The sequence below is a fragment of the Takifugu rubripes genome, chromosome 13, assembly GCF_901000725.2.
Source record: "Takifugu rubripes chromosome 13, fTakRub1.2, whole genome shotgun sequence".
NCBI classification, from domain to species: Eukaryota; Metazoa; Chordata; class Actinopteri; order Tetraodontiformes; family Tetraodontidae; genus Takifugu; species Takifugu rubripes.
Genome location: NC_042297.1, coordinates 1,349,240 through 1,369,012, shown reverse-complemented (window position 1 = coordinate 1,369,012; position 19,773 = coordinate 1,349,240). Strand labels below are relative to the sequence as shown.

The 19,773-nt window shown below is 50.4% G+C and overlaps 2 protein-coding genes across 12 annotated transcripts in view; both read left to right on the top strand.

The window, feature by feature from the left end:
- Window positions 1-136: 136 nt before the first annotated feature.
- raldh3 (retinaldehyde dehydrogenase 3) lies at window positions 137-12,215 on the top strand. Of its 3 annotated transcripts, XM_029845627.1 has the most exons (15): window positions 137-301; window positions 3,041-3,201; window positions 3,273-3,377; window positions 3,496-3,636; window positions 4,671-4,721; window positions 4,792-4,921; window positions 5,825-5,886; window positions 7,260-7,388; window positions 7,475-7,588; window positions 7,728-7,830; window positions 9,883-10,067; window positions 10,223-10,387; window positions 11,161-11,318; window positions 11,408-11,482; window positions 11,575-12,215. In XM_029845627.1, exons 2-15 carry the CDS (start codon window positions 3,103-3,105, stop codon window positions 11,642-11,644), a joined length of 1,587 nt encoding a protein of 528 aa, XP_029701487.1. In that variant the 5' UTR covers window positions 137-301; window positions 3,041-3,102; the 3' UTR covers window positions 11,645-12,215.
- A 1,272-nt stretch (window positions 12,216-13,487) lies between these two features.
- LOC101067434 (leucine-rich repeat serine/threonine-protein kinase 1-like) overlaps window positions 13,488-19,773 on the top strand; it is a 28,740-nt gene continuing 22,454 nt past the window's right edge. For 3 of the 9 annotated variants that reach the window (XR_003890420.1, XM_029845780.1, XM_029845773.1), the window contains exons 1-3: window positions 13,488-13,752; window positions 14,164-14,265; window positions 16,742-16,929. Coding sequence is in view for 8 of the 9 variants with exons in the window: in XM_029845780.1 (XP_029701640.1) it covers window positions 13,680-13,752; window positions 14,164-14,265; window positions 16,742-16,929 (363 nt within the window). In the remaining variant the exon portion in view is untranslated. Of the gene's footprint in view, window positions 13,753-14,149; window positions 14,266-14,291; window positions 15,761-15,811; window positions 16,619-16,741; window positions 16,930-19,773 lie in introns of those variants that run through there. The other 6 variants (XM_029845775.1, XM_029845774.1, XM_029845776.1 and 3 more) reach the window with 5 other exon arrangements.

The window sequence follows — 19,773 nt, the reverse complement described above, 5'->3', positions numbered from 1 at the left end:
ACAGAAATACTGTAAATAAAAGCCACAGTTGGAAAAAAACACCAGAGAAAAGATGAAAATGATATTTTCAAATATTTTGTGGTTGAGCAACTTTTCTCCTGTGTAGGATTGTGATGTCAGACGGAGCTTAAACTGTGTTTGCTGACCCAAACAATCAGAACCAGAACCAGGTGGTGCCGTTACTACATTTCTAGTGTCCTCCAGCAGGTTTCCTCCTGTTATCGACTAAAGTGACCCAGAAGATGGTGATACAGATACTGATGGTTCCTGATCATCAGTGTCAGAGAACAGCTGCGATGAGGTGGGTGGATGGATGGATGATGGGTGGATGGATGGATGATGGGTGGATGGATGGATGGATGGGTGGATGGATGATGGATGGGTGGATGGATGATGGGTGGATGGGTGGGTGGGTGGATGGATGGATGGATGGATGATGGATGGATGGATGATGGATGGGTGGATGATGGATGGATGATGGGTGGGTGGGTGGATGGATGGATGGATGATGGGTGGATGATGGATGGGTGGATGGATGGATGATGGGTGGATGATGGATGGATGATGGGTGGGTGGGTGGATGGATGGATGGATGGATGATGGATGGATGGATGATGGATGGATGATGGGTGGGTGGGTGGATGGATGGATGGATGGATGATGGGTGGATGGATGGATGGATGATGGGTGGATGATGGATGGGTGGATGGATGGATGATGGGTGGATGATGGATGGATGATGGGTGGGTGGATGGATGGATGATGGATGGATGGATGGATGATGGGTGGGTGGGTGGATGGATGGATGGATGATGGGTGGATGATGGATGGATGATGGATGGGTGGATGGATGGATGATGGGTGGGTGGATGGATGGATGATGGGTGGATGATGGATGGGTGGATGGATGATGGATGGATGGGTGGATGGATGATGGGTGGATGATGGATGGGTGGATGGATGGATGATGGGTGGGTGGGTGGATGGATGATGGATGGATGGATGGATGGATGATGGGTGTATGGATGGATGGATGATGGGTGGGTGGATGGATGATGGGTGTATGGATGGATGGATGATGGATGGATGATGGGTGTATGGATGGATGGATGATGGGTGGGTGGATGGATGATGGGTGTATGGATGGATGGATGATGGATGGATGATGGGTGTATGGATGGATGGATGATGGGTGGGTGGATGATGGATGGATGGAGGATGGATGGATGATGGATGGATAGAGGGTAAGACAGACAGTCAGTCAGACAGACAGTCAGTCAGTTAGACAGACAGACGGTCAGACAGACAGACAGTCAGACGGTCAGTCAATTAGACAGACAGTCAGTTAGACAGACGGTCAGTCAGACAGACAGTCAGTTAGACAGACAGACGGTCAGACAGACAGACAGTCAGTCAGTTAGACAGACAGTTAGACAGACAGACGGTCAGACAGACAGACAGTTAGACAGACAGTCAGACAGACAGTCAGTCAGACAGACAGTCAGTCAGACAGACAGTCAGTCAGACAGACGGTCAGACAGACAGACAGTCAGACAGACAGGTAGTCTATATACAGCTTTGATCCTCCAGCTCTACAGGCTGATGATGAGCATTCCTTTCAGCTCATCCTCCTAATTTATCCTGACAAAGTCCCCACCCAGCCTGACACACACACACACACACACATACACACACACACGCACACACACACACATTGTGAGGACCAGCCTATACCCTCAGGTACCCCCATAACCTGAACACCAAGCCTTTACAGCCTGGAGGCCTGTGGACGCCACCTCAGCCCTTGACTCTGACTATCTGACATGGTGGGGACCTGAACTGGGCCGCCACGTGCAGCAGAACCGGCTGGTTCCTCTGGTCCCTCTAGACTGAGGAGCCTTCCGTCCCAAACCCTTCTGAGTTTAAACTGGTCCTCACGCTGATAGAAGAACCCACACTGGCGGCCCACTCTCTCTCTCTTTAGTCCGTCCCTTTGAATTTCCCTCCGTCTCATTATGAAGTGTTAGAAAGTTGCTGAAGTGAGAAATGAGTCTGTGAAAGCTCATTGTCCGAATTAAACTTTGACATAAAGAGTGACAAGAAGCAATGAAGGGGAAACAGAAGCTTTCTGTGTGTGAGTGCACGTCTGGAGCGAGCGAGCAGCTTTGTCCCCGGAACAATAGCACTTGTTTGCATGTGTTCAGCTCCGTTCAGCCTCACCAGACCCAGGTGCAAAAACCAACAAGGCAGCTCCTAACACCTTAGCACAGTGGCTGCAGCGCCGGCCGTCGGCCCAAATGGTCCGATGGAAGCAGATGAAAGCTCCGGTGTAGCCGTGGCAACAATGGTCCCAGTCTCATTACTGGCAGAGCTGGGGGACACGCAGCAGCACAAGACAAGACCCCGTTTAAAGGCTTGGACAGTCCATAAGTCTGACTGGGCTCACTGGGCTCACTGGGCTCACTGGGCTCACTGGGCTGTCGGTTCTGTCCCAGAAACCCAATATCACAATATTATACTAGTACTAGTAATAATAATCCATCCATGTGGTTGGAGAAAGAATCAGACAAAAAAATGAAGGTAGTGGTTGGATTTGTCTATGGAAATTCCCTATATGTCACGATGACGTGCACGTGTGTGTGTGTGTGTGTGTGTGTGTGTGTGTGTGTGTGTGTGTGTGTGTGTGTGCAGATGCTTGTTTTCCAGTGGTTCTCTACGTCGTGAGTGGTTCTGAGAGGTGTTGGAAGAGGCCGTGTTGTTTATCTTGTAAAGGGAGTAATCGTAAACCTTGTAAAGGTGTTTTATGGTGGCTACACGCCTGCATGTGTCGCTGCTTTATGAACACGGCTGCTCATCTGGCGGTGCTTTGATCGGGCTGGGACGGGCAGCCTCCTCCTCTGGAAGGATTTGATTTCAGGCTTCCCAACTGCTGGGAAGTGTTTAAAGCAGGGAGGAAGCTCAGATAAAGGCTTTGTTGTCGGGGTGGAGTTTAACCTTCTGAGTGAGGAGGGGCTGAATCCACATTGTTATAAACGACCAGGGAAGAGAAGACGGAGTAGACGAGCAGGAAGACAGAGCCCGGACTGTACCTGCCTCCCAAAAATGGAGCAGAATGGAACAAAAGAGAATGGAAGGAGCGAGGAGACCCCGGCTCCTGGTCCTCCTCAGCCCGTCCACGTCCAGGATATCAGATTCACCAAGGTAAACGGCCGCCAGGTCACCTGCTGCAGGCGCCTCCACACCTCTGCCACTAAACTCCTCCACTTCCACAGATCTTCATTGACAATAAATGGGTCCAGTCCAGCAGGGGGAGGACTTTTGCAACTTTCAACCCAGCAACAGGTTGCAAACTCTGTGAGGTGGAGGAAGCGGACGAGGTCAGAAGGCTTTAACGAGCGTCTTGGTTTTACTCATCAGCTCATCGGCCACAGTCTGTGGAAGCTGCTGCCTTTTCTTCACTTTGCTGTTGGTACAACCTGATGCGTCTCCTCGCAGGAGGACGTGGACAAAGCAGTGGCAGCAGCAAAGGCGGCCGGTCGGAGAGGTTCCGCCTGGCAGAGGATGGACGCCTGCAGTCGGGGAAAACTGCTGCACAGGCTGGCCGACCTGGTGGAGAGAGATCGGCTCCTGCTGGCGGTGAGTCTCTCTCACACACAAACTACAGACAAACTACCCAACCACCTACCCAACCACCTACCCAACCACCTACCCAACCACCCAACCAACTACCCAACCACCTACCCAACCAACTACCCAACCACCTACCCAACCACCTACCCAACCAACTACCCAACCACCTACCCAACCACCTACCCAACCAACTACCCAACCACCTACCCAACCAACTACCCGACCAACTACCCAACCAACTACCCAACCACCCAACCAACTACCCAACCACCCAACCAGCTACTCACTTTCAGCACAGCACTTTCAGGCTGTTTTATAGAACTTTATATAGGAAAAAACAAAGCTAATATTTATTCTGCCATTTATTTTTAGTCCAGATCTCAATTAATTGTTATTAATTAAGTGAATTTCTTTGAGATTCTATCATTAGCAGCAGTGGCCTCATTGATTGATGCATTTCCAAGACTAAATAAATGTAGAATAAACTTCCTGCTCTGAAACAAACTAAAACTACAGCGATGATTCAGAGAGACCAGCAGCAGGGACAGCAAACACATCTTTGAGGGAACAGAAGGGAACTTTTAGGGGTCTTTCTTTGGGCCTGTATCTAGTGCAGTCGTGTTTATTGATCCATTAGCTGGGCAATATTCCACCAGGACGCTCTTTGATCCTCCCTCAGCATTTCCTCTGGTTTCGTCCTCGACGTGCACGAACCACTCAGCTCCGACACGCCACTGGAGTAATAACAGACTGCATGTGAGCGCTAATTACACACATTTAACGAGCAGAGTGTGGAAATCAGAAGCAGATTAAAGTGTTCAGGGACATAAGAGACGCTGCTGTTAGTTTCCATTCACATTGAGATCAAAGTGAAAATGGACAGATGGATCAAAGTGTCTGGATTTAAATGCAAGTTTTTTAGGCCTAAATGGGACATTTCAGCTACAAACTACAAAGTTTATTTTGTAAATATATTTATAAAAATCATATAGGAGTTACTTAAACACGAGCTTGTTGAGTTGATGAACTTTGACCTCCAGGATATGAAGACGACAACGTGGACAAATGTCCCGCAGTGTCCCAACAAAATGGTAGATTGTGGTTTTGCTTCCCGGAGCCCAGGAGAGTTTGATTGTGAGGCCAGTGCTGCTGTCGTCACAGACGGTGGAGACGCTGGACACGGGGAAGCCCTTCCTGCAGTCCCTCTTCATCGACCTGGACGGCAGCATCAAAACCCTGAGGTACTACGCTGGCTGGAGCGACAAGATCCACGGCAAGAGCCTGCGAGTGGGTGAGTGTTCCCAGCCTCAGCAGGCCCAGAAGGTTCTGGTCGTCACAGACTGGTGTGGTGGCTCTGATGGGAGTCCGCCCCCCTGCTCGCCAGAGCCCACGGGTGTCTCTTGTGTCCCTGCGGGACAGCCGCTAGACAAAACACCTTTGCCTTTTCCTCTCGATTAGATGCCAATAGAGATGAGATGTAGTGAGGATGACAGGGGGAGGAACAGGGCTTAGATAGGAACCGCTGGGCTGGAACCGTGGGAGGATTAACCACTGGCCTCGTCACACCGGCTCGCCTCTTAATCCTTTCTCCCACTCTGAAGTGGTCTCCCGCTCATCTGGAGGAGAGATAACACCATCCCACAGGAGACAGGAGAGATTTCTCTCTCGTCTTATTTCCATGGCAACCAGAGTTCAAACAACCAGGCTTAGACACATTTGGAGCGTTATTCCATGACTTTTGGTTTTTGTATGAAACTAGGTTCTCGTACACGCTGAACATTGTTAATAAGGAACTGGGTTTTTTATGGGATGTCCTTTGTCACAAGTGAGTTGAAAGTCTCCATCACACCGATAATGAATTCTGATTATGGATTATTGTGATTAAAACCTGTTGGACAACATGGAGTCTTCAGTGGCACTTTGGCCCGGGACGTTCCTCTGATACGAAAACTCCCCCAACGTCCCCTCAGTACCTTCAGCTCCAAGCGAGTCTGTCAGGGCGGGAAACCAGAGAAGGTCAGGGTGTGGAGCAGGGAGCCGGCCCAGACCCTCAACCACAGCTCAGCACAACCATCCAGAGGTGGAATCATGACAATCATGGCGCTGGCATGGAAGGGGAACACAAGAGACCCCGAATCTAACAAACGCATCATCTGTTGCAGCCGTTTAACAAATGCCAACTTTTTCTTTCCAGATGAAAGCTTCATGAGTATAACCAAGCATGAGCCCGTCGGTGTGTGTGGAGCCATCATTCCAGTAGGTTATCCCCAGGAACAACCGCTCATTACTGCCTGTCTGACCTGTCACATGTTACACGAGATAAAGGTTCTTTAACGAGATCCCCGTTCAGAGGAAGCTCTGCCCCGCATGTGGTGTCAGCCCTGCAGGGACACCCCAGCTCTTACTGGGAGGCTGGACTGGAGGACAGATCCTGCTGGGGATCTTCTCAGACCTGCCCGGGTTATTTGACAGAGTGTTGTAGTTCTTACAGAACATCAGCTTTGCTGATGACATCATACGGCCACAAAAGATGGATTCAGCCAGCAGCAGAGCTGTGATGGTGCTGTGGATCCAAGTGTTGGTAGTTCCAAACACTGGATGTGGAGCTGAAACCAGAGCCCGCTGAACACCCTTGAAACCTTAGCTTAATCTTTGCTCTCCGTAAACAACACCTCCTCTTTGCTGAGCCCTTTTTGGCTTTCAGGAGGACACACAAGACTCTAAATACATTTCTACAAAGCAGTTTTAGGTTTTAGTGGAGCAGCCGATCAGAAACCGACGTGTAGTTTTGACAGCCTGCAGCAACGGCATGTTTCTACTGCAGCTCTTTAAATGCAGCACGAGTCCGCCTGAGAGGAAAATGGGCTTTTTTTTAACTCTCAGATCCCTTAATAACATGAGTGTCCATGATGCTCAAACAACAAATATGAGACAGGGCCGCTACTTCACCAGCTCAGAACCCTTCAGAGGACATCTCATTACCTGGGGCAGATGGGAGGGTGACGACATGTGCCAGGGGCCACCATAGATAATACAAATGTGTGTCTCTTCCTTTCCTACTGCCCTCCTCCTCCTTTACCCAGATTATCTGGAGGTCCTGAACCTCTCAGGGATAGATTAGATCACATGATCACTCTAGATGGTATCTCCTTAGCATCTAGTCTCTCTGTGAGGAATCCAGGAGTAACTTTTGACCAGAATCTCTCCTTCAACTCACACATTAAAATAGTCTCTAGAAGTGCCTTTTTTCACCTGAGGAACATCTCAAAGATCAGGAAGCTGCTGACCCACCATGATGCTGAAAAGCTGATTGATTGAAAGAGTGTAGATTGTAATAGATGCTGTGCAAATAAAGTTGGATTGGATTGAATCTTCTGAGCAACGAGGGTAGTCAGGTGGACCCTCATATATACTGTATGTGTAGATCACCACACATTCCAGGATGGCCACAGGAAATTGTGAAAGAACAAGGAAGCTCACGAGATAACACGAGGTGTTGGTAAATGTAGTCCACAACAGCCTCATGCTCTTCTCCTCGGGCCTCTCGCTGACTGAAGAGTTCTGGTGATTCTAATTCTGGAGCTCAAAAAGCAGCAATTAAAACAAACGTGTTCTTTTGTCTGTGCCAGTGGAACTTTCCTTTGCTGATGTTCATGTGGAAGATCGCACCAGCCCTGAGCTGTGGAAACACGGTGGTGGTCAAACCAGCCGAACAGACCCCCCTGACAGCCCTCCACATGGGATCACTCATCAAAGAGGTTGGACAATGGGCTGGGACCCAAGGGGACCCGAGAGGTGGGGTATACAGGTTAGTCCCTGCACTCAGCTGCTGTCTGTTCCACAGGCTGGGTTCCCTGCTGGGGTGGTGAACATCGTTCCAGGGTTTGGTCCCACCGCCGGAGCAGCTATCGCCAACCACATGGACATCGACAAGGTGGCCTTCACAGGTTCTACTGAGGTGGGTTAGCTGGCCGCACTTTCCTGCTCTCAAGATAATACTAAGAGATAAAGACTTTTATTGGCATTGGCATCACCAGAAGCAGAGGTGTTGTAGAGGTGTCTCTCATGGTGGTGACAGAGGTGTCTATGTGATTCAGACGGGTCAGCTGATCCAAACAGCAGCAGCCAAAAGCAACTTGAAGAGAGTGACCTTGGAGCTGGGAGGGAAGAACCCCTGCATCGTGTTTGCTGACTGCGACTGTAAGTTCACCTTCCCCACGCTGGCTCAGAGGTCCGTGTGGTTCTGGTCCCCGACGATGTTAGGGTGGTTCTGGTCCCCGACCCTGAACCCTAACATCCCAATGGCTGATCAACGTTGAGCAGGGGGCCCCTCCCACGGCCTGGAGACCCTTCTGGAGCGGCTCCTTCTTCAGGATCAGGGCCGAGCATTGTGGACCTGTGGGTCTCATCCATCCGTCCACCTGTCTGTCCATCCGTCTGTCCATCCGTCTGTCCATCCATCCATCGGTCGATCTGTCTGTCCATCCGTCTGTCCATCCATCCATCTGTCCATCTGTCTGTCCATCCATCCACCTGTCTGTCCATCCGTCTGTCCATCCGTCTGTCCATCCATCCATCGGTCAATCTGTCTGTCCATCCGTCTGTCCATCCATCCATCTGTCCATCTGTCCGTCCACCTGTCTGTCCATCTGTCCATCTGTCTGTCCATCCATCCATCTGTCCATCTGTCTGTCCATCCATCCATCGGTCGATCTGTCTGTCCATCCGTCTGTCCATCCATCCATCTGTCCATCTGTCTGTCCATCCATCCATCTGTCCATCTGTCTGTCCATCCATCCATCGGTCGATCTGTCTGTCCATCCGTCTGTCCATCCATCCATCTGTCCATCCGTCTGTCCATCCATCCATCTGTCTGTCCATCTGTCTGTCCATCCATCCATCTGTCTGTCCATCCATCCATCCACCCATCTGTCTGTCCATCCATCCATCTGTCTGTCCATCCATCCATCCACCCATCTGTCTGTCCATCCATCCATCCACCCATCTGTCCGTCCACCTGTCTGTCCATCTGTCTGTACATCTGTCTGTCCATCCATCCGTCCATCTGTCTGTCCATCCATCTGTCCATCCATCCGTCCATCTGTCTGTCCATCCGTCTGTCCATCTGTCTGTCCATCCGTCTGTCCATCCATCCGTCATCCGTCTGTCCATCTGTCTGTCCATCCGTCTGTCCATCCATCCGTCATCCGTCTGTCCATCTGTCTGTCCATCTGTCTGTCCATCCGTCTGTCCATCCATCTGTCTGTCCATCTGTCCATCCATCTGTCTGTCCATCCATCTGTCCATCTGTCTGTCCATCTATCCGTCATCCGTCTGTCCATCTGTCTGTCCATCCGTCTGTCCATCCATCCGTCATCCGTCTGTCCATCTGTCTGTCCATCTGTCTGTCCATCTGTCTGTCCATCCGTCTGTCCATCCATCTGTCTGTCCATCTGTCCATCCATCTGTCTGTCCATCCGTCTGTCCATCCATCTGTCTGTCCATCTGTCCATCCATCTGTCTGTCCATCCGTCTGTCCATCTGTCTGTCCATCCGTCTGTCCATCCATCCGTCATCCGTCTGTCCATCTGTCTGTCCATCCGTCTGTCCATCCATCCGTCATCCGTCTGTCCATCTGTCTGTCCATCTGTCCATGCATCTGTCTGTCCATCCGTCCATCTGTCTGTCCATCCATCTTTCTCCCCATCCATCCACCCATCCATCCATCCATCCACCCACCCACCCATCCATCCATCATCCATCCATCCATCCATCCATCATCCATCCATCCATCCATCCATCCATCCATCCATCATCCATCCATCCATCCATCCATCCATCCATCCAATCCTCCATCTGATGTTTTCTCCACAGCTGTAGCTAGTTCTCTAGTTCTTGTGGCCTGGTGGAACCAGGGTTGTGACATGTTTCTTTCCTGCAGCCCCCATTCTCTTCTTCATGGTGGCGCTGCAGCACAGAGAACACAGTCATATGGTCGCCGTGGCGCCGTGTTTACTTTCGTTGGTCCCACATCCTCTTCTCGTACGGCTTTTTGCTGGTCTAACAGAAATACTTTATCAGTTCCACAATCTGAGCCACTTCTCCTCAGTCCACCATGTTGGCCCAGTAACATCCATCTTGCTGGCCTTGCACAAGGACCCAGGCTGGCCGAGCCACTGCCTGAACCCGAGTCTTCCGCACCTTCATCAGATCATTAACGGGCATTAGCGGTAACCAGATGTGTGTCCACAGTGCAGCTGGCCGTGGAGGACACCCAGACAGGAGCCTTCTATAACCAGGGACAGTGCTGCACGGCTGCCTCGCGTGTCTTTGTGGAGGAAAGCATCCATGACCAGTTCGTGCGTCTCAGCATAGAAAATGCCAAGAAAATAGTCGTAGGAGATCCGCTGGATCCGCTGACGTCACATGGACCCCAGGTAGGAACATTAGTCGGACAGTAGATGAGACCTGGACCCTGACGTCAGCATTTATGTCTTTTCCATATATAACATAGTCGTCTATATTTGTTTATGCAGTCCCAGCATTTTTATAATCCCACTCCCCTCTGTTATTACTCTCTGTGACCCTTTAGATTGACCAACAGCAGTTTGACAAGATTATGGATCTCATAGAGAGCGGCAAGAAGGAGGGAGCCAGGCTGGAGTATGGGGGCACGCCTGTGAGCAACAAGAGCCTCTTCATTCAGCCCACCATCTTCTCTGGGGTCAAGGATCACATGCGCATCGCCAAAGAGGAGGTAAAAGCCACCACTGAGGGAGGCGGGGCTTGTTAAAGCAAGCCTGACCCCTTGTGGATCCGAGGGGTAATGACACCACAGAAGGAAGAGGGAAGATGATGGTCCACAGATGATCTGCAACAATAAAATGTCCTTTAAAGAGGAGTCAGAGATTCTGGTAGCAGGATCGTAGCAACTGGACCGTTTGGGTTTCATAAAGACGTTTCACCTCTCATCCAAGAGGCTTCATGTGTTCTAGCTGACTGTTGGGGAGCTCCAGACGCCAGTAGCACCTTTGGAGCTTCAGTCACCTGGTTGTTGGTTGCTCCGCCCCTTATTACGCAGGTGGCTGAAACTTCATAGGGTTTAGGTCCTGGACTTCCACCTATGAGGAAAGCTCAAAAAGGATCTGAAAATGATCTGCTGGCTCACCTCACAGATATGAAGTCACTTCCTGGTTTGTTTCTGTTCAGTGTCTTGTGAGATCAGTGTCTCACAAGAGCCTCTAAGCCGGAACTTGTGTGGTTTGTTCAAACTATCTGCATGTTAGTTGATTTTACACACAGAAGCAAATTCTGATCATCAGCAGCTAAAACAGATTTGATACACATTTGCAGCTCAGGTAGGATGCAAGAGCACACCTGCACACACACACACACACACACCTGCACACACACACACACACACACACACACACACACACACACACACACACATACAGATTTATATGAGGATGTGTTTTGCTTGTCTGTCGGCTGCTGGCCCTCTCAGAACCATCTTCATGGTCCCCTCAGATCTTTGGTCCTGTCCAGTGTATATTCAGCTTCCAGAGCCAGGAAGAGGCCATCCGGAGAGCAAACAGCTCCCGCTACGGGCTGGTGTCGGCCATCTTCACCTCGAGCATGGACAGAGCTTTATCTGTGTCTGCAGCCCTGGAGACAGGAACTGTCTGGTAAAGTTCTTCCTTTTTCGTTTCAGGCTTCAAAAAGTCGGGGGAACCCCCAAAAGAACCAATCTTCTCTCTCTTCTCTGTGTGTCCAGGATAAACTGCTATAACTCCCTGCATGCCCAGACCCCCTTTGGTGGGTACAAGATGTCGGGCATTGGCCGAGAGCTGTAAGAGACCTTCTGTGAGTGTGCTAGGTCCTGAGCTGCTCCTCTACGTGTCTGACCTGCCTCTACTGTGCTGTCATGTCTGCCCCCCCCAGGGGAGAATATGCTCTGGCCGAGTACACCGAGGTGAAGGCCGTCACCCTCAAGCTGAAGGAGGCGGTGTGAGAAGATCTGGAGACGTTCCAGTCCCATCAGGACATCTACGGTTCTACGTCCACCACCTTCTCTTTGTCCTTAGTTTGCTCTTTGGTGTCGGGTTCAAGACGAAGCGTTTGGTGGGGGGTTGGTGTTGTTTGAAGACTTTAGTTAAGTGTTTATTTATGGGGACTATAATCATCAGATCAGCAGATGTTAAATGATCATTTGGAACCTCCTTCCAAACCACGTAAAGCAAGAATATTCTGACTGAAACATCTGAATAAACACGTGTTCCTCTCGTGTTGGGACCAAATTTCAAGTTTGTACAATATTATTCTAAATCCTTTCAAAGGAGCTTTTTAAGGACGGAGCTCTTCATGAATAAGTTCTGTGGTGAGACGGTTCCGTGTCTCCGGATGGACCTTCTGATCGGGTGTTGATGGGACTCTGAGGAGTCAGGAACCTCCCCAGGAACAGCAGGAAGACTTCACGCTCTTCATTCAGACCCAGCAAACATTTTTATTGCCTTTGATTTGAAGTTAAATAAAATGCTGGAATAACTCGTGGTGGACGAAATATTACAAATAAAGTTCGTAAAGGACGAAATTGTTGTTGCTGATTTATGAAAACATAAAGTTGAAAAATGAGAGTCGAAATGTGAATAGAAACCGTCTCAATGTCTCATCGGGTCAGTTTGGTGACTGTTCAAATAAAGACGTTTTCTTTCACTGTGGACCCACTGGACACATCTCATGGACACATCTCATGGACACAACATCTCATGGACACAACTCATGGACACATCTCATGGACACAACATCTCATGGACACATCTCATGGACACAACACCTCATGAACACAACATCTCATGGACACATCTAATGGACACAACATCTCATGAACACAACATCTCATGGACACATCTCATGGACACAACATCTCATGGACACATCTCATGGACACAACATCTCATGGACACATCTCATGAACACAACATCTCATGAACACAACATCTCATGGACACATCTCATGAACACATCTAATGAACACATCTAATGAACACAACATCTAATAAACACAACATCTAATGGACACAACATCTAATGGACACAACATCTAATGGACACAACATCTAATAAACACAACATCTAATAAACACAACATCTAATGAACACAACATCTAATGGACACATCTCATGAACACATCTAATGAACACAACATCTAATGGACACATCTCATGAACACAACATCTCATGAACACAACATCTCATGAACACAACATCTCATGGACACATCTCATGAACACATCTAATGAACACATCTAATGAACACAACATCTAATAAACACAACATCTAATGGACACAACATCTAATAAACACAACATCTAATGAACACAACATCTAATGGACACAACATCTAATGAACACAACATCTAATAAACACAACATCTAATGGACACAACATCTAATAAACACAACATCTAATAAACACAACATCTAATAAACACAACATCTAATGGACACAACATCTAATAAACACAACATCTAATAAACACAACATCTAATGAACACAACATCTAATGGACACATCTCATGGACACATCTCATGAACACATCTCATGAACACAACATCTAATGAACACAACATCTAATGAACACAACATCTAATGGACACAACATCTCATGAACAAGTGTCCCAATCGAAATTTAAGAAAATGTTTGATGTAACAGCTCATGTAGCCCCGATTATAGATCAGTGTTATCTATAATAGATAGGAACACTTGTAAAACCAACATAACGTGATCCTGTAATGTAACTGGTCTTAATTTGAAATTCTTTTATCGGATTTTATTTTGAAAAGCGCTGCCGGAACTTTGCCCACGGTGCGTTCACTGGAGGAGTGAAAGGAGAGTTTGTGTTGTTGAATCAGGAAGTTCGTGCAGGACTAATCTGTGGTTCCGAAGATGTCAGTTCTGCCAGGGTGTGGAGTGGACGTGTCCCTCACTCCCTGATGGACCTCCTCAGTGTCCTCGTCTTTTGTCCTCGTCCTTTTTAATCGCATGTGTTTGGAAACGAAACAACCGCGCGACGGTCGCTTCGCTGGCGTGACGTCACCCCTGGAAGCAAATTCGCGTAAGTTGAGTTTAATCACGTAAAACCTGGAATTGGGGGTTCGCTCTGATAACAGGTGATTTTAAGAAGATGGTGACTGCATATTTACCATTATTGCGCGGCGCTTCCAACACTGTTATGCTGCTATTTTCAGATGTTTAATTGTCATTAGTGGCTTCTGTGCACGTTTTCTGCCTTCTGACGTTGCAGCACTGCGAGATTTTCATACCTCTGGAGGACAAAAGTGTTTTTAATTCTAATATTTGGAAGTGATTCTAATAACATCATCTCCTCTCTGTTCACGCGCCTTTTTACACATTTAGAGATTTTCGATCCAAGTTATGTTAAGTAAAGTTCATATCCTTATTCTAACATGCATCATGAGTCTTTATGTTGTGGCATTTTTGACTATTTCCAGTTTTCCATGTAAAGGAACTGACATTGAGGAACCGGCCCCTTGGATAGGAATGTCTTACTGGTCGGTGGGTCTTCCCCAGCACGACCAGTCTGTGGGCAGCATGGAGCAGCACACGGGTGAGTTGGGGTCGGCGTCCAGGTTCATGTGTGCATGAGGAGGTGTGTAGGAACTGCACTTGTGCTCAAATTAGTAAAAGCAGAATTGAAACCGAGGCTGTGGGCTTCAGTCTCCGGCTGTTCGTGCTGCGTTCAGAGACACCAGACGGATCTTCTGCTCAACGCCTTCATTTGCTGCATGATTCCAAGGCTGTTTCAGTGATGGCGCCCACTCATGTTTGTCTGGGATAAAGGATGAAGGAAGGTCCAGGAGACCCCCCCAGACCCCTACTTTTATTTCCTGTAAACGTCAAAACTTCTCCTCGGCGCTCTGTCCTGCGGCGCCTCCACGTGCAGACTCTGAGCCCACCGATGGTAGCAGTGTCCTCCACGGAGGGCAGGGGGCCGCCGGCGCCGTTCCGTGCTGCTCCCATCACTTCCTGCTGTGCTGTCGCGCCTCGTCTACACCGCAGCATAATCCTGTTCACCCGTTAGCCTTTGTGGTGGGCGGATAAAGTCCTGAGCAGGCTGACCTGTAGGGGGCGCTCCTGCAGCAGCCTAAAGAGGCGCCGACACTGCTGCCGTTGCACCACCTCAGCATGTCTGCCGCCCCCCTCCCTTTGTCTTCAGCCCTTCTCCGGGGCAGAAGAGGATCCTTAATGGAGGGCAGCCAGGGCGTGGGACCAGAGGCTCTGCAGCGGCTGGAAGGGAAGCTATGGGAGGAGAGCGAGCTCCTGTGGAGGTAGAGGCAGGAGGAAGATTCACAGCTGGGACATGAGCAGGTTAGTCAGCGCGCGGAGGACGGAGCCACGGCTGAACGCCGCAGTCATTTCGATAGGACGGACGCAGCCGGAAAGCTGATCCGTCCGGAACGCCGTAGCCGGAGGGGGGCCCAAGCGGTGCCGTCGCGGAGCCATTTAAGCAGCGCTGAGCTGAGTGATGGAGGGGGACTGTTACAAGCTGCAGCACGTTTCAAAGAGCTCTTTTCCTGTAGCGTCAGCTGATAACGAGCAGATGAAACTTTGTTCCTCAACAAGATCAATCCTGTTTGCAGGTCACCAACGTGAACGGTGACATCCTGTCGCTATCTGCGGCTCATTTATCTGCTGAGGTGTCAATGTCCAAACACACAATGTACCCCTCCCTCCGGTCTCTATCCCTGAGGCCAGGGGGGGGGACGAAACTCCAGAAGGGTCACACGTCCACTCGCGTGTTCCGGGACAGTGGCAGCAGAGACCCGGAGAAACTGTTGCCCGTTTACAGATGCTGAAAATATCCGCCAAACTCGACTTCCCTCTGTGCTTCCTGCAGTTTCGGGCAAATTTAGCCTCTCCAATCCAATTGACACCATTAGCAGATACCAAGAATGGGCTCACTGTAGGTCAGAGTAGCCTAGCTCTGCCGGTTCCCCCCCGAGACGGAAGCAGGAATCTGCCCATGAAGACAGACGGGACCGTCTGCTGGGCTGCTGCTGGATTCATGGAATAATTTGTGTATGCTGGGAAAACTCTGTCAGGTATGGACCTCCCCTTCTTCCCCCATCTTCATTTGCACTGTCGATCACGTCCCTCTAAGGATGAGGATGGACGGTGGATGGAGGACACCCGTCTCCTGGGACGTCTCATGTATCAGCACCCCAGTCCGGCTCGTGCATGTATTATTCATATTACAGACGCCCACTGCAGAAAATGTGCATCTCACATTGGTTCTGATAAGAGAGGACCTTTAAAAACATGAAAATAGAATAAAATAGGGAATTTCCAGTCAGGACGAGCCTCGGCCTTCTGGGTTAACGAGCGTGTAGCCCAGCGGTCAGGTTCTGACTGCTCGGGCCCAGTCCCTGCCAACATTTGAAACAGGTTGCGGTAAATGTTAATATTAGCGTTATTAGCGTCGATGTGTCACGTGACTAAGACGAGCATCTTGATGACGCATGTACCGGAGAGAATTTGGTCATTTTTCAAAATAAGAGATTGTTCAGACTCGGATAATAAAAGGTAAATAATGTAAGTTATTTATTCTTTGTGTCTGGCCCGGCACCAAACGCCCCACGGACCGATACCGGTCCGCGGCCCGGGGGTTGGGGACCGCCGACGTGGTGACTGATTATTCCCACTGGACACGTGAGCACCTGCTTGGATTTAGTGTCCAGCACCAGCGCATGAATGGAGATGGTGTCAATGCAGCCTAAAGAGTTGGGAAAGGTCAAAGGTTGACGAGATAAGTTCTATTTATGGTAATAGTTTATTCACCATTTTGAGGAAATGGGTTTCCCTTGCATCCCAGTCTGAGTGCAGTTGTGGGCCGGTTGGGAGGGCGGGAGTCGTTCCAAGTCGTTGCTAATCCACTCAGTCGTGCTGGAGCTCTGATTAAGGTGACCTAGTTCTGCTGTAAATGTGTTTAACCTGCAGGACGGAACAAAGGGCTCACTTTGATCCCACTCCTGCTCACATGGACCAGTGACCCTCCCGTTTCACCAGTTTCCCTCCTGTTCCAGGTCCTGCGGAGGAGATGGGAGCCAAGACGTCCCTGTTGGATGGCTCAGAAGGTGGTCCTGTACTTCCTTCCCCCACTCTGGAGAACATCAAGGCGGCCTATGAAGACCAACAGGTGGAGGTTGCCAGGGAGCTCATCCAGCAGGCCTGCTGTGTGGAGTGCAGTGCAGGAACCCCCCGTGTTCCTGGGGTGAGTCCTCCCCAAGGTTGTTCCTGTTCCTGTACCCTGACAGATTAGGAATAAACCCCCTGGGGGGCAACGCTGCCGCTTAACCACCTTCTACTAGAAACCGCTGCCTAACGACACCGAGAAGCTCCAGGTCGGGGCTCCGTGGGCGAGCTGTCACTGACCTGCTGCTTCTCAGTGGCTCTTTATGACCTGAGTTTTATCTTCAGACAGTCCAACAGTGGAAAATGATTAAAAAAAAGGTGATTCCCTCAACACAGGTGTACGATCGAGAAAACAGATTCCTACACTCACTGTTTCTTTATTCTGTTGAGAAAAGACTAATTATAACTTAAATATCCATCTAAACATTCAAACCAGGGAGAGCTGATTGGTCACACAGGTGTGACACACTGGAAGAGACAGAGGTTCACATTAGTCACAGGAAAAAATGGAATTTAAAAATACAGCGAACCCTGGTCTGCATGACCAAGGACTGGAGGTGGACCACAGACTGGAGGTGAACCACAGACAGGAGGTGGACCACGGACAGGAGGTGGACCACAGACTGGAGGTGGACCACGGACAGGAGGTGGACCACGGACAGGAGGTGGACCAGAGACTGGAGATGGACCATAGACAGGAGGTGAACCACAGACTGGAGGTGGACCACGGACAGGAGGTGGACCACAGACTGGAGGTGGACCACAGACTGGAGATGGACCATAGACTGGAGGTGAACCACAGACTGGAGGTGAACCACAGACTGGAGGTGAACCACAGACTGGAGGTGAACCACGGACAGGAGGTGAACCACAGACTGGAGGTGAACCACGGACAGGAGGTGGACCACAGACTGGAGATGGACCATAGACTGGAGGTGAACCACAGACTGGAGGTGAACCACAGACTGGAGGTGAACCACGGACAGGAGGTGGACCACAGACTGGAGGTGGACCACAGACTGGAGATGGACCATAGACTGGAGGTGAACCACAGACTGGAGGTGAACCACAGACTGGAGGTGAACCACAGACTGGAGGTGAACCACAGACAGGAGGTGAACCAAGGATAGGGTGAACCACGGACAGGAGGTGAACCAAGGATAGGAGGTGAACCAAGGATAGGAGGTGAACCAAGGACAGGAGGTGAACCACGGACAGGAGGTGAACCACGGACAGGAGGTGAACCACAGACTGGAGGTGAACCACAGACTGGAGGTGGACCACAGACTGGAGGTGGACCACAGACTGGAGATGGACCACAGACTGGAGGTGAACCACAGACTGGAGGTGGACCACAGACTGGAGGTGGACCACAGACAGGAGGTGAACCAAGGATAGGAGGTGAACCACGGACAGGAGGTGAACCACGGACAGGAGGTGAACCAAGGACAGGAGGTGAACCACGGACAGGAGGTGAACCACGGACAGGAGGTGAACCACGGACTGGAGGTGAACCACGGACTGGAGGTGAACCACGGACAGGAGGTGAACCAAAGACTGGAGGTGAACCACGGACAGGAGGTGAACCACGGACAGGAGGTGAACCACGGACAGGAGGTGAACCACGGACTGGAGGTGAACCACGACAGGAGGTGAACCACGACAGGAGGTGAACCACGGACAGGAGGTGAACCACGGACTGGAGGTGAACCACGGACTGGAGGTGAACCACGGACTGGAGGTGGACCACGGACTGGAGGTGGACCACGGACTGGAGGTGGACCACGGACAGGAGGTGAACCACGGACTGGAGGTGAACCACGGACTGGAGGTGAACCACGGACTGGAGGTGAACCACGGACTGGAGGTGGACCACGGACTGGAGGTGGACCACGGACTGGAGGTGGACCAGACAGGAAGCTGTGCAGTAATGGAGAGGGCCGGGGACATGTTAGCATCTGTATCTGTGGAGAACATGAGTTCCATGGGTCCTGGCCTTGGTCCAGCGGTTCTACGGAGGTTCTTTTCCTTCCCTGTCGGTGCTGCTTTGGAGACTGTCTGTGGGACATTGTCCTGCTGGTCTGGTCCTCTGAACAGCCCTCAGGTCAACCCAAACCAGCACCACACACACCGAGGTCTAACTGGGAGGACGAACTGGGAGGTCGAACTGGGAGGACGAACTGGGAGGTCTAACTGGGAGGACGAACTGGGAGGTCGAACTGGGAGGACGAACTGGGAGGACGAACTGGGAGGTCGAACTGGGAGGACGAACTGGGAGGTCGAACTGGGAGGACGAACTGGGAGGACGAACTGGGAGGACGAACTGGGAGGACGAACTGGGAGGACGAACTGGGTTAGGACTGGGAGGACTCTTTTTGATGAATGTCAATATTTTGTAGGAACGTTCATGACATCGTTTGTTGTTGACCTCATTGGTACCTGGTTTCCCGATGTGGGAGGGGTCTGAGACTAGATCTGCGCTCTCTTCCTTCTTGTATTGACGCCTGATGAAGGTTTCAGGTCTGTCTGCTCATAGTTGATCACGGAGACCAGTCCAACCGGTCCCTCGTGATCAGGTCCAGCTCATAAAAGTGAATAATGAGATATTTAGGATGTTAAATATCTGGACCGACTGTGGCTGCTGACCCTGTGAGGGTCGTGTGAGGCTGCCAGGCTGCCGGGGGTGGGGGTGGGGGGGAGTGATGAAGTCCTGGTCCTGGTCCTGGTCCTAAGTGGAGATGTTAATTGGACTGGACTGGGATCTCCAGACCATCTTCTCTAGGATGGTCGGAGCTGGAATAAAAACACACTCTAATTTTTACCGAGCAACGAACAATATCGAGGCGTTCAAGAGCGCGATGATGGTGGACGACGGGGGAGGAGGAGGACCTGGTCTTTGGAGGTGTCCTGAACCCATTGTGGG